This window comes from Daldinia caldariorum (assembly GCF_022478825.1).
Source record: "Daldinia caldariorum strain CBS 122874 unplaced genomic scaffold F4812scaffold_1, whole genome shotgun sequence".
Classification (NCBI taxonomy): Eukaryota; Fungi; Ascomycota; class Sordariomycetes; order Xylariales; family Hypoxylaceae; genus Daldinia; species Daldinia caldariorum.
In genome coordinates this window covers 523486-539420 of record NW_025953037.1, presented here as the reverse complement: position 1 = coordinate 539420, position 15935 = coordinate 523486, and the positions used below count along the sequence as shown (strand labels likewise).

General features: G+C 30.7%; 4 protein-coding genes across 4 annotated transcripts; 3 read left to right on the top strand and 1 right to left on the bottom strand.

Annotated features, from left to right (window-relative positions):
* Positions 1-433: 433 nt before the first annotated feature.
* F4812DRAFT_408192 (autophagocytosis associated protein) lies at positions 434-1918 on the top strand. The gene is made up of 3 exons (XM_047932342.1): positions 434-1228; positions 1317-1779; positions 1855-1918. Exons 1-3 carry the CDS (start codon positions 708-710, stop codon positions 1906-1908), a joined length of 1038 nt encoding a protein of 345 aa, XP_047794580.1. The 5' UTR covers positions 434-707; the 3' UTR covers positions 1909-1918.
* A 177-nt stretch (positions 1919-2095) lies between these two features.
* F4812DRAFT_408183 (uncharacterized protein) lies at positions 2096-5182 on the bottom strand. Its single transcript, XM_047932341.1, has 8 exons — positions 5078-5182; positions 4672-5020; positions 4506-4603; positions 4293-4407; positions 4077-4230; positions 3332-4010; positions 2856-3203; positions 2096-2703 (listed from the first exon to the last, which is right to left on the bottom strand). The coding sequence occupies exons 3-8, from the start codon at positions 4584-4586 to the stop codon at positions 2338-2340; spliced, it is 1743 nt and encodes a 580-aa protein (XP_047794579.1). The 5' UTR covers positions 4587-4603; positions 4672-5020; positions 5078-5182; the 3' UTR covers positions 2096-2337.
* Positions 5183-5759: 577 nt separating this feature from the next.
* On the top strand, positions 5760-6985 carry F4812DRAFT_6227 (uncharacterized protein). Its single transcript, XM_047939250.1, has one exon. It carries the CDS (start codon positions 6057-6059, stop codon positions 6660-6662), a length of 606 nt encoding a protein of 201 aa, XP_047794578.1. The 5' UTR covers positions 5760-6056; the 3' UTR covers positions 6663-6985.
* Positions 6986-7668: 683 nt separating this feature from the next.
* F4812DRAFT_448915 (S-adenosyl-L-methionine-dependent methyltransferase) lies at positions 7669-9175 on the top strand (the record flags this gene model as incomplete). The annotated part of the gene is made up of 6 exons (XM_047935913.1): positions 7669-7833; positions 7896-7957; positions 8024-8266; positions 8336-8502; positions 8571-9039; positions 9136-9175. 6 exons carry the CDS (start codon positions 7669-7671, stop codon positions 9173-9175), a joined length of 1146 nt encoding a protein of 381 aa, XP_047794577.1.
* Positions 9176-15935: the final 6760 nt, after the last annotated feature.

Genomic DNA, 15935 nt, shown 5'->3' with positions numbered 1-15935 from the left:
ACCTAGTGTACCTACGGCCCATGGGGGCCACGTTATGTACCTAACTTCTAGTTGTAACTTTTAACCAAGTAACAAGTACTTATGATGATACCTATAAAAAGAGTCGAAGCTGCCCCTCACTTTCTCTCAGGTGCCCATGGAAGGGGTCCATATGGAGCTTGTCCCTACGCCTACTTACGCCCCCATGTGACAAGAAACAAGTCCTCCGAACGTTATCAAGCACACCTTAAACAGGTGAATGAATAGGAATAGGTACCTACATGTACGTAGTTCAAAAGTGACTTGCTTATATAAAAGTGTTCATATAAAAAGGTTGCCTGCAACTTTATTCTTTATTTATTTATTTATTTATCTATTTATTCGTACTTGCAGCCTAGGTAATCCACAGCATTTGACTAAACCCAAAGATATTAATTACTCTGATATTGTTCAGATCGAGTGCGGGTTTCGCTACTCTATTCTCCCGATTCCTACACGTCACGAACGAGCTCCCCATCATCCGCCACCTTTGTTTCTTCCATACCCACGTCTCGATTTACTTAGACCCGACAGCAGCTATATTCACATTCCCGTATCCTTGTTCCTGTCAATCTATCTCCGACTATACCAAAGGCCAAGAAGGGAAAGAAGAAAAGAAAGAGGAAAGATAGGAAGAATAAAAGCGCGAGCGCCGGAGACCATTTATAATCAGGAGACATCTTTCCAAGATGAATCTCATCTACTCAACCGTTAACACGATTCGAGACAAGTATACTCCCGTGAGTCATACGTCGACGTTTCGAAAGACGGGTCAGATCACCCCCGAAGAGTTTCTAGCGGCTGGCGATTACCTCGTCTTCAAATTTCCAACCTGGTCCTGGGCAGATGCTGATTCCGAATCCAAGCGCGTGTCCTACTTGCCGCCTGGCAAGCAGTTCTTAGTCACACGAAATGTCCCTTGCAACCGTCGCCTCGATGAAGACTTTGCTGGAGATGCGGGCCACGAGGAGGCTGTGGTCGGCGACGGGGATGATTTCAACTCGAAAGGTCGCGCTGACGATGATGGGTGGTTACGCACCGGCGGCCTAAGCAGTTCGCAGCCACTCAAAGCTAAAGATGTACGAACTGTTGATGACGCCGGGAACGTCGGAGACGGTTTAGATGATGAAGACGAAATCCCAGACATGGAAGACGATGATGACGACGACGAAGCTATCATTCGGGATACCGATCCGCACAGGAAAACAGCGTAAGTACCCGCCCATCCACTTCTACTCATGAATGTACGCGAAAGTCATACGGGATATCTCGGAGCTAACTTGGCATCTAATTAACAGGGCCCGTCGCACGTACACCCTCTACATTATGTATTCCCCTTACTATCGCACACCTCGCCTATATCTATCAGGCTACTCCGAAGGACAACCCCTTGCTCCTCATCTGATGATGGAGGATATCGTTGGCGACTATAAGGACAAAACAGTAACATTGGAGGACTTTCCTTTCTTTGCCAATAACGTCAAGATGGCCAGTGTGCATCCTTGCAAGCATGCCTCTGTCATGAAGACTCTCCTGGACCGCGCGGATGCCGCCTTAAAAATTAGACGCGACAAGATGAAGTCCGGGAAGGCAGTCGGCAACGATTCCGGGATGGAAGGTCTAGTGGACGAGATCAATAAGCTAGATGTTAAGAGCGCCGAAGCCGCCGCTGAGTCGAATAGTGACGATTGGGAAGAGGTAGAGGTAGAAGACCAAGAGGTGGCCATCCGTGTCGACCAATACCTCGTCGTTTTTCTTAAGGTACGTAAATGAGTTATCACGCGCTGAGTTCGGCCTGGATACGGTAAATTGCAGATCACGCTGACTGGAGCTTAGTTCATGGCCAGTGTTACCCCTGGAATCGAACATGATTTTACTATGGGCGTATAACGAGCCGGCCTATCGCAGCATTTATACGGAGTGGACGGTTCTGTCGAGTTTTGCACATTCAGAAGCGGCGTTTGGGATTTGGGAGTTTGTGTGTTTGCTGCTTTAGTAGATACCAGTACCTGGCTAGTATACAAATTAATTCAGCGGTGATCCAGTTTCCGGTTCCCGGGCTGACATATACTATACACATCCTTCTGCGTCCCCGTGTAACTCCTCCATCTATGGTTCACAAGTCTTCTCCAACGTAACATACATCCGAAATGAACCCATACATCGGTCCGAATATCTCCAAAAAAAAAAATTTGCGCTGTCAAGAAGCCATCCGGATAAATATCTAACATATCCCGGGCTGGTATCTATTCCAGATACACACAGAGTCGACTATATATATACATATATGCTACACCATCCCCATATATAGATAATATTTCAAGTAGACTTCTCCTGAACCCGAAGTGTAGACGCTTCGGTCTGGCCCCTCCCAGGTTCTTTCGATTTCGTCTTCACCATCTCCTCTTCTCCGGGTACGTCTACACTCGATTCAGTCACAGGCGTATCGTCCTGGGTGAAGTCACTTTTGCCAGTGTAGAGACGCATTACCCAAGGCGGCAGTATGCCACCACGAAGTCTCCAAGTCCAATGGTCCTTTTCCGCCTTGTTGGGCGGGACGATACGTCCCCGGGATATCTTCTCGATAAGCCAAACTAGCGTATTAAGCGTGATATATAGGCAAATACCACCGATAAGACCATCGGCAATGCTATACGTAAAAGGCATTGCAAAGATGGTAACAAACTACATTATGCAGTTAGTGAGCGGTTGTTGCCGAACAGTTAATACATAAGATGATAGGGGATTAAGTAACCGTGGGCACCCTCCCTCACTCCTGCGCGCTCACGCGCAAGAACTCCCATGGCGGAGAATGAATGATTTAAGGGGCTACTCACTGCTGGTATAGCGTCGCCCAGATACTTCCAGTTAATCTCAGTCACCGCTCGCATCATCATCGACCCAACCAAGACCAGTACGCAACCTGTAGCCCATGGAGGGATGGATGCAAAGATGGGCGCGAAGAATATTGATATGAAGAAGCATAGGCCCGTAGTCATGGAAGTAAGACCTGTTCGCCCACCTTCGGCAATACCAGCTCCGCTTTCAACAAAGGCCGTAACAGGCGGACACCCTAGGAGAGATCCAATAGATATGCTAATCGCATCAACCATATATGCCATAGTTGAACCCTCGAAATCCTCAGTTACAGGATCGATAACGTTGGCAAATCGCGCCATTGAGTACTAGAATGTCCCGTGTCAGCGTAGCTATTTTATAATGGGCTCTAGGCAAATTGAATATTGCGGGAATGCCCGTTCCTGTATCTACAGAAATAGATACAACAATAGGGGGGGGTTCGGAGTGTACTCACCAATGTTCCCGTACAGTCGAGGATATCAACGTAGAGGAATGTAATAAATGCCAGTCCAAACTGGCCCCCATACTCCGCGATATCCCAGCGTTGGACGGTGAGGGTTTTGGTAATCTTATGGAAGTCTACAACTTTTTTGAAGAAGTTGAAAGCATCATCTCCCACAGCTGTGTATGGAAAGTAGGTGACAGAAGTTCCACGTGGCCAGGAGATAATACTAACCAGTAGGATCCCGGCTACTATGGCACCCTTTACGCGATACATCATCAGGAGAACGGTCAAAACTCCACCACAGAATATTCCAATCCACATCTTCGGATTACGCATCTTGTCTCCATCGTCACAAAGTCCAGTAGTTTGGTCTACAGCCGAGCAGCCAGCCACCTCCATTGGTGTGTCTTGCGCACCAGTGATTAGGCCTATGCCTTCACTATACGTCAACCCAATCAAAGTTAGAAACAGGCCTATTCCCACGCTCGTGGCAAGTTTGATCGATCGTGGGATTGCTCTTGCGAGCCATTGACGTAGGCCAAACAGAGCAAGGGCAAAAAACACCCATCCTTCGACAAAGGTGGCCGTTAGGGCTACGGAGTAAGGTACAAGTCCTGTACCGTGAAATCCAACCACGGTGTAAGCAAAGTACGCATTCAGACCCATACCAGGAGCTAATGACACCGGGCTGGCAATTTGACAAACCGGTCAGCTAGGCCCTATACCCGCCGATTAGGGGAAACGAGATGCTTACAGGTTTGCAAACAAGCCCATACAGAACGACGACAGCGCAGAAATGGCAGCCGTCGCCGTAACTAGGTCGCGTTTAATTTCAGCGACGCATAATAGGTACTCTTCGTTCACTTTGCAGGCTTGGTCATCCGGTCCACCGTTGCATACGCAGGTACCTTTTGAACGGTTGTTAGTCCCTTAGACTTCAATATCGCGGTGAGAGCGACAGGAGACATACCACCCGTATCGGATACGACGCTTGAGTTGACAGCGATGATATAAGCCATAGCGAAAAATGCAGCAATCCCAGCTCGCAGCTCGGTGAAGAAATAGGAACCCTTGCGTTCCTTGGGCTACATTCCAGTATAATAGATTTGTCAATGATCAAGTCTCTGGCGTGAACTGAACCTCGACCACTCCGGTATCACTCGGGTATCATGGGTGAACTTACGTGACCTGATCCCTCTAGTTGGAACCATCGCCCAACCGGGCTCTTCGCAACCCTAACATTGATATCGTGGATCCAGGCCATGTCGACGAATGGGCTTTCTGGGCTGGTAAGTCTAGCCGTTCGGACTAGTCTAGTAGACGACAGGAGAGGAACAGCTGCGACTTACAGGCTGCGGTAAGGTAGGGAACGAGTTCGAGTTATTCTCTTTACGGCCCAGATAGCCCTACGAGGTAAAACTGAAACCGAAACCAGTTGCAAATAGGGCCACTTGGAATTAGGACCTCGGTATGAAACAGAAATAAGGAATTGGTTGATGAAATATTCATGTCAACAAGCAAGAAATATACACAAGGCGGAAGGCCGAAAGCCACATGGCACACGAGCACCCAGATAAAAAAGAAGGGAAAGAAAGATACGAATTCACGCCCTGCTGGGGAGCGTGAAGATGTCTACTCATGGTGGTATTGGCTAGCGAAGATCTAGTGCAAATGGAATGAGATAATACCCTTACGGATCTTATCATTTCTATTTTAGCTTGGAACATGGGGGAGGGAAGCTGAGCCTCTACATACTATGTAGTAACTAGGTTAACCTAGTAGATTTGCAGTTTCTATCGTTTGTTATCTGATATAAAAGGCTAGCCACGAGCTACTACTAATCGCTGGAGGGCTTGTCCTTGAGAAAATTTTAAAGGTGCAAATTTGTTAGGTTGGTCTAGCGAGTCAAAATTAGCAAGCTGCGGATCTAAAAGATAAGGATGGAGGTTCACTTTAGATAATGTGGCCATGTAGGATCCGGAGGACATGGGTTACATGTAGGGTGATCGATCCAGGGTGGCGATGGTGGCGATGTGGGTTGCCAGTGCTCGGTGTGGCATTTTGTACGCCAAGATTAATACTTCTCCAGCCAATCCAACGCAAGGGATTAGGATTTTGGAATCCGAGAGCCTTTCTTTAAGATCTCAATGTCCTATTATTTGTGGACTTGTTTCTTTAATCGCTGTGTCTTAGCTGCTTGGTTAGGCATAAACGACACATTTTTTTATAAAAAAAAAAAAACCATGTATATTTAGTAAATACATAGTAAACAAATCAATAATATCAAGCCAGTTCACATTGGATACTAATCATCATTAGCGAAAAACTAGACGGTTAAATAGTATATACTTGAGAATGTTACTTACAATATATTTAAGAATAAGATCGAAAGGTGAGAAATCAGGTTTTATTACAAACTATGAGCAATGGGACTTGAACGATTAACATATTATAGTATTCCATATATATTTGGTAAAGGACCTGGTACATAAGAAAGCTAGTAAGAAAGTTAGAAAGAAAGAAAAAGTGTGTGAGTACCCTTTTAGTGGCACTGTGACCTTCCTTAAATGAATTGAATTCCTATTTCCACGCGCTTTTATGTCTCAACGATTATTGCGGAAATACCTAACTATCAATAGGTATTCTCGGCACGAAATTACTTAACGCATGAAAAATTTTGCTAGGACCGATCAGAGTGCTATTCCCCCAACGAATTAAAAACAGACGTCTAACAATGCATTTACCACCACCGGAACCCCGGGACAGCGAGCTATATACACGTATGGATCCTGTCTATGCACCAGCTCATTTCGAACCATTTACTGATATGATCGGTCCGGATCCGCAGCAGTTTACCGAATTGGCGGCATCTCACGACCAATTGGAAAGCAGTCATGTATTCTCTCCAGATACTAGGAGACTCCAAACTCAACATACTACAGAAGGCTATCGTGATGGTATTACCGTTGGTAAAGCCGAGAGTATCCAGGCTGGATTTGATGAAGGCTTTAATCTAGGTGCTGAAATCGGATTGAAGGTTGGTCAGTTGCTTGGAATCCTCGAGGGTATGGCTGCGGCTTTGAGAGAGAACAGTATTGAAAACAGCCCTGACATCTCGGTACACATGGATAAGCTTTTATCAGATGCGTCGAAGGAGCTATGCACTGAGGTTATATTTGCCCAGGAATACTGGACCCCGGATGGTAACTGGAAATATTCCGTGGGAGGGGATGGAGATGATGGAGATATCTCAACCCAAGACATCGCGAGGGAGCACCCTGTTGTGTTAAAGTGGGACGAACTCATCAGTCGGGAAGCTCAGAAGTGGAAATTAAACTAAGCACTAACTCGTTCATGGGTGTGGCATGTTCGCTGCTTGTTCTAAAGTCTTGCTGCTGTCTCTTGCATCTGCAACATTGCGATATCATCATTTTAAAATGCGCGGTCGTCGTATCATCTGGCGATCGGCACAAATGCAGCTGAGTGCCAGTTTGGGGTTCGGAAATATGCCACGCCAGAGCGAGATGTTGAACATGCTTGCACTCAGCATCCTTGCGCCAAGCAACCCGATAGCTACCCGATCAGGTTTGGACGAGCCGAAACTTGGACGTTTCTTTTAAAAGTACCCCTGGAACATCCAGACCCTTTAGGTTCATCGAAATAAATGACGAAAATGAATACCTAACTTATTGATCCTTAATGCTTATCATACTACGTATGTATATATTTTACCATGTACCAGCTTTATCTCCATCTTCCCCTTCCCCGAGTGGACTACGTTTTGTTAGAATTCCTAGCAACGTGACGGCGTCCCAAGCCTGTGGGAGAGGCGCGCATATTCTGTGTCCGGGTTTGCCGATAGAAACATCAATGTAACCCCGGACACTTTAGGGGTTATTTCTCCCTCACCGCCAGAGTTTACTACCTACTCGAGACAGGAATTACATGTCATTTTTCTCATGACCCTAGGCAGTCCACTTCTTTATCCCCGGTAGCTGCTCGGCAGGCAGTCTTTCACGGGTCAAGCATAGTAACAGTACCCCGCAGGTGTCGGAGAATATATCTCTTTGATTGGTTGAAGATGCCTTCTGGCACCAAATATTCCTTTTTGGTCAGAGAGTCCGTTTCGAGATGCAACCAACTCACTTTCTCCACTGCCCGCGTGGCGCGGGACCAGCCGTTCTCATATCCGCGCCCACATTTTTGCTATATGTCGATTTGAGCCCATTTCTCCTTATTTTAGCATCTTGCGTCTGACAGGTGTGAGGTTCTCTTTTCTTTCTTACAAACCCACAGCACTGTCGTGTCTTCCGTAGGACTAGCTCCCCGGAAAACATAAGGAAGCAATGGCGGACACTGCCGCGGCGGCAGCAGCACCAGCAACCACGACTGCGACTGCTACATCCACAGCGTCTCCAGCATCACCCAAGGGCCCGGCCTCTCCCAGGAGCCCTACGAAAAGTGCAACGCCGGAAGGAGAAGGGCTTGGTTCCGAACAACAGATCGAAGCGGTAGGCCCTCCATTTCGTTTCCTTCTCAGTTCCTCTAGTCATGATATTGACATCGCATACAGGCCGATGACTTAGAGGAGCCGGATGACAATGATGACGCCAACTCGGCAGTCGGCAGCTCAATGTATAACAATACGCATTCGTCTGTGACCTATGTTCGATTTTGAGGCTAACAGTGACAACCGAAAAGACAATCATCCACCGGCTCATTGACCGAAAGTATCTACGCTTACCGCGTACTACACGGCAGAACGTTTAATGCCCCCAAGACATCTGAGTACTGGTGTCCAAATGACGAGCAACAAAATGAGGGTCTCGACTTACTGCACAATGCCGCCTTGATGGTTTTGAACGACGAACTGTTCCTGGCGCCAATCGGCGAAAATCCACAGAAGGTGCTCGATGTCGGAACGGGAACTGGAATATGGGCAATGTGAGTGTTGTGCCGGGGTTTTAAAAACCATAGCATTGAACGACAGCGATTAACATGGCCCGCCTATAGCGATTTCGCAGATGTGTATCCAGCGGCAGAGGTGATAGGAACCGATCTCAGCCCCATACAACCAGCTTGGATGCCTCCAAATGTCAAGTTCGAGATAGATGACTGCCTCCTCGATTGGACGTGGCCGGAGAACCATTTCGACTACATCCACATAAGGATGCTTTACGGTAACCCCCTTGTCCATCACAAACCCCGCTACATGATATGGACGTACTCTGACAATCGGTTGCATCAGGGAGCATACCTGACTGGAACGACTTGTACAAAAAGGCCTTTAAACACCTGAAACCCGGCAAATGGTTTGAGGATGTCGAGTTCGATGTGCGTATACAATCGGACCATGCCGTCATTCCGGAAGACCACATGTTCAATAGTTGGGCTGAGGCGTTCTATGAGGCTGGCGACAAATTGGGGCGCTCCTTTCGTATCGCTTATGACGGCACTCTGAAGAAGGCTATGGAGGAAGCCGGCTTTGTCGATATTCATGAAGTGAAGGTCAAGATGCCATGCCATGGCTGGCCACGAGATCCCAAACTACAACAGGCGGGCTTGCTAATGTTCGCAATGCTGGATCAGAGTCTTGAAGGATTCTGCCTGTATTTGTTCAGCAAAGCACTCGGTTGGACAGCGGAAGAAATCCTTCTATTCGTGGCTAAATATAGAGCCGAGTTAAAGAAGAAGAGCCTGTGCGGTTGGCTGCAAGTGTAAGTGAAGTTTATGTCAGTTATGATTTTGAGCTTTAAGATCTATGTTTATAACATGGTTTCTGAAATCCGACGCTAATAACTAGGTAATGATAGGACCGTTGTATATGGGCGAAAGCCAGAAATTGGAGAGTAAAAACAAACATACGGGAAAATTAAAAATGGGAAAGTATTAGTATTTAAATTTATGTAAAATAATTATTTTAATTAAATTTTATTTTGTAAAATTAAAAAGTATTAAAATAAAATATTTAAAACGTTTATTAATAAATAAAAATAATTACTATAAATTTTATTAATATTATATAATATTTTAAAATTTATATATATGTATATATTTTTTTACAATATATATAAAATTATAATATATTAACTTTTTAATAAATAATAAATAAATATATTTTAAAAATGTAAAAACAATTACATTTAATGGTTAAAACTTATATAAAAAGTAAATAAATATATAAAAGTATATAATATTATTATTATAATAATATTTTTAAAATTATTTAATTTTATAAATTATTTAATTAAATTCTTATAAATTATTTTTTATTATTTAATATTATTTAATAAAATATATAATATTTTTCCGAAATTATAATAATTATATTAATTATTATAACATTTATTATAAATTTCATTTTATTAAAATTATATATATTTTTAAAAATAATACTTTTAATAATTATAATATTAATTATAAATATAAATTACATTTAATATATTATAAAAATTTTTAATATAAAAAACTTAAATAAAAAATACTTACACATTTAATTTAATAATATATTTAATAATAATATCTTTTTTTTAAAAAAGTTTTTTATATACTAATATTGTAAATTTACGTTATTAATAATTATTAATGTAATTATATAATATATTAAAAAAATATTATATAATTTTATAACGCATTTAATATTAAAAAATGTAAAATATAAAATTTAATTTAACTTTTTTTTTATTATAATATATTATTAAAATATATATATAAATTATTAACCCGTAATTTATATTATTTATATAATATATATATAAGCTTTTATTAAATTAATTAAATTTTTTAATTTAAAATGTTTAAATTATTAAAAAAATAATTTAATAAAAGAAATAATATTTTTAAAATTATTATAAATATTTAAAATTTAATTTATAAATTTATAATATTAACATACTATAAAAATAAGATTTTTAATTTTTTATAAATTTTTATTAAATTAATTAATTATATTAAAAAAAGCGTATATTAATTTTTTAATTATATAAAAATACAAAGGAATTATAATTGTAAAAAAACTAATAAAAACTTAATAATTTAATAATTTATAAAACCTTTAAATATTTTAATTATTTTTAATAAAATATTAAATGATTTTTTTAATTATATAAATTAATTATTTAGTAAATTAAAAAAAGCTTTAATTTATTTATTTTTACAATAATATTTATAAACGTGTATTAAACGTTATATAAAATTAATTTAATTAAAAAAACTTTTTTATTATTTATATTTATTAATTAATTATTTTAATTATTTTATATATTAAAATAAAATTATTAATGTTAAAATAATATTTATATATATATTATTTAATATTATTTAATTAATATTTATTATAAAAAAGTATTTCGTACTAAATTTAATTTCTTTTATGCGCGTTATTTATATAATACGTATATATAAGCTTTTATTATATTAATAAAATAATAAAATAATAAAATTAATAAGATAATAAAATTAATAAAAATAATAATATAATAAAATAAAATATAATTAAAAAATAATAAAAAGTATTTTATATAATAATTATAATATTTAATAACACTTATTTAAAACACCACTTTTATTAGGAAGATAAAAAAGATAAAAAAGTAAATAAAGAAACTTTATTTTAGTTTAAAAGAAAATTAACAAATCCAAAGGATTTATTAAATTCTCTTTTTTAATTAACAATTATTCAATTTGAAAATTAAGGTCTAACAACTTTTAATTATTATTTAATTATTTTTAATATTATTACCCTTTTTTAAAAATTATTAACTTTTTTTTAATAAAATAACTTTATATAATAAATAATACATAATTTTCGTAATTTTATTTTAAATATTTAAAATAAATTAAATAATTAAAAATTTAATAATAATAATATATAATTAATTTTAATTATATTAAATTTTAAAATTATTTTATTATTATTTAAAAAATATAATTTAATTATTTTAAAATTTACATATATATATATATATATTTTTTATAAATAAAACTTAAAACACATTATAAAATATTAAAAAAAGTTTTTTTTATAATATATATAAAGCTATAATATATTAACTTTTTAATAAATAATAAATATATATATTTTAAAAATACAAAAATAATTATATTTAATAATTAAAACTTATATAAAAAATAAATAAACATATAAAAATATATAATATTATTATTATTATAATATTTTTAAAATTCCATAAAGTGGTTTAACGCAATGGTTTAAGCGCTTAGCTTTCCCATAAAAATATAAATTTAAATCCTATAATAACCATAAGGTTTTATAATATATAATAAATTACTTAGCTAAAAACAAGTATTTTACATTTAATTGCTTTTAACAATAAAGCTATAATAGTATAACCTTATTAAATTAACACTTAATCGTTTTAAATCTTAAAGTAATAACTTTTTTAAGCTTTAAATAACGTTAAAAATTATATACATCACTTAAAAATAACTTTAAAATTATTATTATATGCTTTAATTTCTTATTATTATATAATATTTTTAATAATAATTTTTATAAAATTATATATAATATTATTAATAACTTTTTAAGCTTTATTAACACTAAAGATTATATACATTAATATTAACACAGTTTTTTAAAATTATATATATAATAAATAAACTTAAAATCAAACTATATTTTAATAATAGCTTTTAAACAAAAATAATAAGGAATTTCCTATATAATAACCATAACACATAAATATAAACATATATAAATAACTTTACTCTAGCCGTTTAATATCCTTAAATAACAATCAAAACATCAAAATGTCACCCAAATATAAAATACATTATTATTATTATTACAATAATATCCTTTTCTTTAAAAATTAATTTTTTATATAATAATATTATAAATTTACATTATTAATAACCATTAACGCAACCATATAATATTTTTCTAATACATTCCGTAATTATATTAATAACGCAAATTTATAATATTATTATATAAAAAATTAATTTTTAAAGAAAAATATTATTATTAAATATATAAATATTTTTTACTTAAATTTTTTATATTAAAAAAAATAAGTAATATTTTATTATAAAAATGTAAAAAATTTATAAAATAATTTTAATTATATTAAATTATATATATATATATATTTCCGTAAATAAAATTTAAAACACTTTATAAAACACCGAAAAAAATCCTTTTTTGTAATGTATATAAAGTTATAACGTATTAACTTTTCGATAAATAACGAATATTTTTGTTTTAAAAGTATAAAAACAATTACGTTTAATAATTAAAACTTGTATAAAAAATAAATATATATATAAAAAGATATAATATTATTATTATTATTATAATATTTTTAAAATTCGATAAAAATATAATTTTTATAATTGTTTAAAATTAGTAACTTTTTATAATTTATTATATAATTTTTAATATGTTTATTAAAATGCTTTAATTATTTTAAAGTAATTTTAATTATTATTTAATTATTTTTTATTATTTAATATTATTTAATAAAGTTTTTAACTTAATTAATTTTAACGTATTTACTATTACACACATAATAAAATTTATAATAATTATTTTCATTTATTAATAAATATTTTAAATATTTTAAATAAAATTACAAAAATTACATGCCATTTATTATATAAAATGACTTTATTAAAAGAAATTAATAACTTTTAAAAAATAATAATATTAAAAACAATTAAATAATAATTAAAAGTAATCCTTTAAATAAATATTATTAAATGTTTTAACATTATAACATTTACAAAAATATAAACTATAATTTAGAAATATATTAAATTAAAGTAAAATGTTTTAATAATAAAACTTAATTATATAATTAATTAATTTAATACATTATTAATTAAATTATAATAATTTTAATTAAAAAAATATAAAATTATAAACCATTAACGCGTGTAAATTATTAACTTAGAATTTACATTATATAAAAGTAAAAAAAATATATAATTATATATTTTATTAATTTAAACATTTATAACATAATTTATTTATAAAGTAATTTTATTTAAATAAAAAATTATAAATTTTTATTACTTTAAATTTAATTTATATTTTATATATATATACTATTTTTAAATTATTTTTATAATTATATTATTAAAATATTCATATTAATAAAAATTTATAATTTTTTATTTAAAAAAGCTTTTATTATTATATTAATAAATATTATAAATTTCTTAATGTTTACATAATTATTATAATATTATATTATTTATTATAAAATATTTATATAATAAAATAAAATAAATTTATTAAAAATATTTATATTACATATTATAATATATATTTTATTTGTTAATATATTAAGCATAATATATTTATATTTTAATAAACTTTAATAAATTAAATTATTTATAATAATAAAAAATTTATTATTAAGAATTTTATTTATTAATATAATTATTTATTTTAATTATTTATAAATAACACATTTATATAAATATATCATTTAATAATTTTTAATTATTAAATCGCAATTATTGAAAATAAAAAAGCTATTTATAATTAAATAATTTTTTGATTTTATTATAAATTTAATTTTTTGAATTTTCTTTTAAAAATTATTAAAACTTTTATTAAAGGATTTAAAATTTTATTATTAATTTATGTAATAATAAATAAAAATCATATATTAATATTATTATGTTAAATCTTTTTCATAATAATATAGATATATAATTTATTAGTAAATATTTAAAATATATGTTAAAGAGTTCAATTATTATTAAGTTTTAATTTTAAAATAATTATTTTTTATTATTTTTATTATTTTATTATAATAATATCAAGTTAAATTAATTAATTATTAATTTTTATTATATTTGTTATTTTAAAAGTTTTATTAATTAATTTTTTTTATTTTTAATAATAATATATTTAATAAATTATTTATTAATTGTAAATTAACGTTAAATATTAGTAATATAAATATATTATTATTAAATTTAATAATATCATTAATAATTTTTATTAAAAGTTTTAATTAAAGTAATTTACCGTAATAATTTTAAAATTATTTTTATAAATACTTTTTTAATTATAATATGTTAAATTAATTAATTATATAATTAATTTTTATTATTAATGGTTTTTAATTATTATTTAATTGTTTTTAATATTATTACCTTTTTTTTAAAGCTGTAAAACCTTTTCCTTTTTATAATTATTCATTTTTAATTTTACGGCGTTTAAAAAATACGTAATTTATTTTTTAAAAGTTATTAACTTTTTTCATAAAGTAATTTTATTTAATATATTTTAAGTATTTATTAATAAATAAAAATAATTATTATAAATTTTATTACGCATATAAAAAATTTATAAAATAATTTTATTAATATTATATAATATTTAAATATTTAAAATAAGTTAAGTAATTAAAGGTTTGGTAATAATATATGATTAGTTTTAATTATATTAAGTTTTAAAATTATTTTATTATTATTTAAAGTGTATAATTTAATTATTTTAAAATTTACATATATGTATTTTTTTTAAATAAAATTTAAAATATCTTATAAAATATTAAAAAGAAATCTTTTTTTATAATATATATAAAGTTATAATATATTAATTCTTTAATAAATAATAAATATATATATTTTAAAAGTATAAAAATAATTATATTTAATGGTTAAAATTTATATAAAAAATAAATAAATATATAAAAATATATAATATCATTATTATAATATTAGCATATAAAGTATATTTTATTTATAGTTATAATAAAAAGTATTATTTTACATGTATATATAAATTATAGTTTTTTTTATTTCATTGATTACGTTATAAAACATAATAATAAATTAAAAAAAAAGAATTTTAAAAACAATTTATATTTTTAAATGTATTTATATTATTATATATGTATTTTCAATTGTAATTATATATAAAATATATTAAAGAATTATAAATTTTATTTTTTAAAAATAATATTAATTATTAATATTTTTATACAGTTTTCATATTATTATTATTAAGAAAATAAGAAAAATAAAAGTGTAAATAAAGAAACTTGATTTTAGTTTAAAAGAGAATTTAATAGATCCTTAACAACTAAAATAATATTAGATAAAGATCCGAAGTTTATGTTTAACTTATAATAAACGCTTTGGAAAAATCACGGAATAACCTTAGGAATCTCAATAAGTTATTATTTATAAATAAATAGTTAAAATATCAAAATTACTTTAAAATATTATATAGTAATAAGATAAAATATAAATTATATTTTTATTATTTTAATTTTGCAGTATAATTTTAATAATTTTAAATTTATAATATTAGTATATTTAGTTAATAAAATTATATTCGGGTTTAAAATAAAGTTCCTTTTATTGCTCTTAGAAATATTAAAAAATTCGCCAGATTTTAAAATCTAAAGGAACTTATATTAATAAAAGATAAAAATATCTTTAAATTTTATTATTAATAATATTAAAATTAAATATAATAAAAACCGTAACTTGAAATTATTTAAGATTAATAAAAAGATTTACTTTCGTTTTTATAAAAGATATTATTTGTTAAAGAAATTAAAAAAAAATAGTTTTTTTTAAAGAATTAAACCTTTTATTATCGTTAAAAAAATAAGTAATTTAA

Bases quoted from the DNA above. Each gene is read 5' to 3' on its own strand.
- F4812DRAFT_408192 (XM_047932342.1), top strand. From the start codon at position 708: ATGAATCTCATCTACTCAACCGTTAACACGATTCGAGACAAGTATACT. The intron at 1,229-1,316 runs GTAAGTACCCGC...TCTAATTAACAG, and splicing joins GATCCGCACAGGAAAACAGC to GGCCCGTCGCACGTACACCC. The intron at 1,780-1,854 runs GTACGTAAATGA...ACTGGAGCTTAG, and splicing joins ACCTCGTCGTTTTTCTTAAG to TTCATGGCCAGTGTTACCCC.
- F4812DRAFT_408183 (XM_047932341.1), bottom strand. From the start codon at position 4,586: ATGGCCTGGATCCACGATATCAATGTTAGGGTTGCGAAGAGCCCGGTT. The intron at 4,231-4,292 runs GTATGTCTCCTG...ACCGTTCAAAAG, and splicing joins CGTCGTATCCGATACGGGTG to GTACCTGCGTATGCAACGGT. The intron at 4,011-4,076 runs GTAAGCATCTCG...TCAAATTGCCAG, and splicing joins ATGGGCTTGTTTGCAAACCT to CCCGGTGTCATTAGCTCCTG.
- F4812DRAFT_6227 (XM_047939250.1), top strand. From the start codon at position 6,057: ATGCATTTACCACCACCGGAACCCCGGGACAGCGAGCTATATACACGT.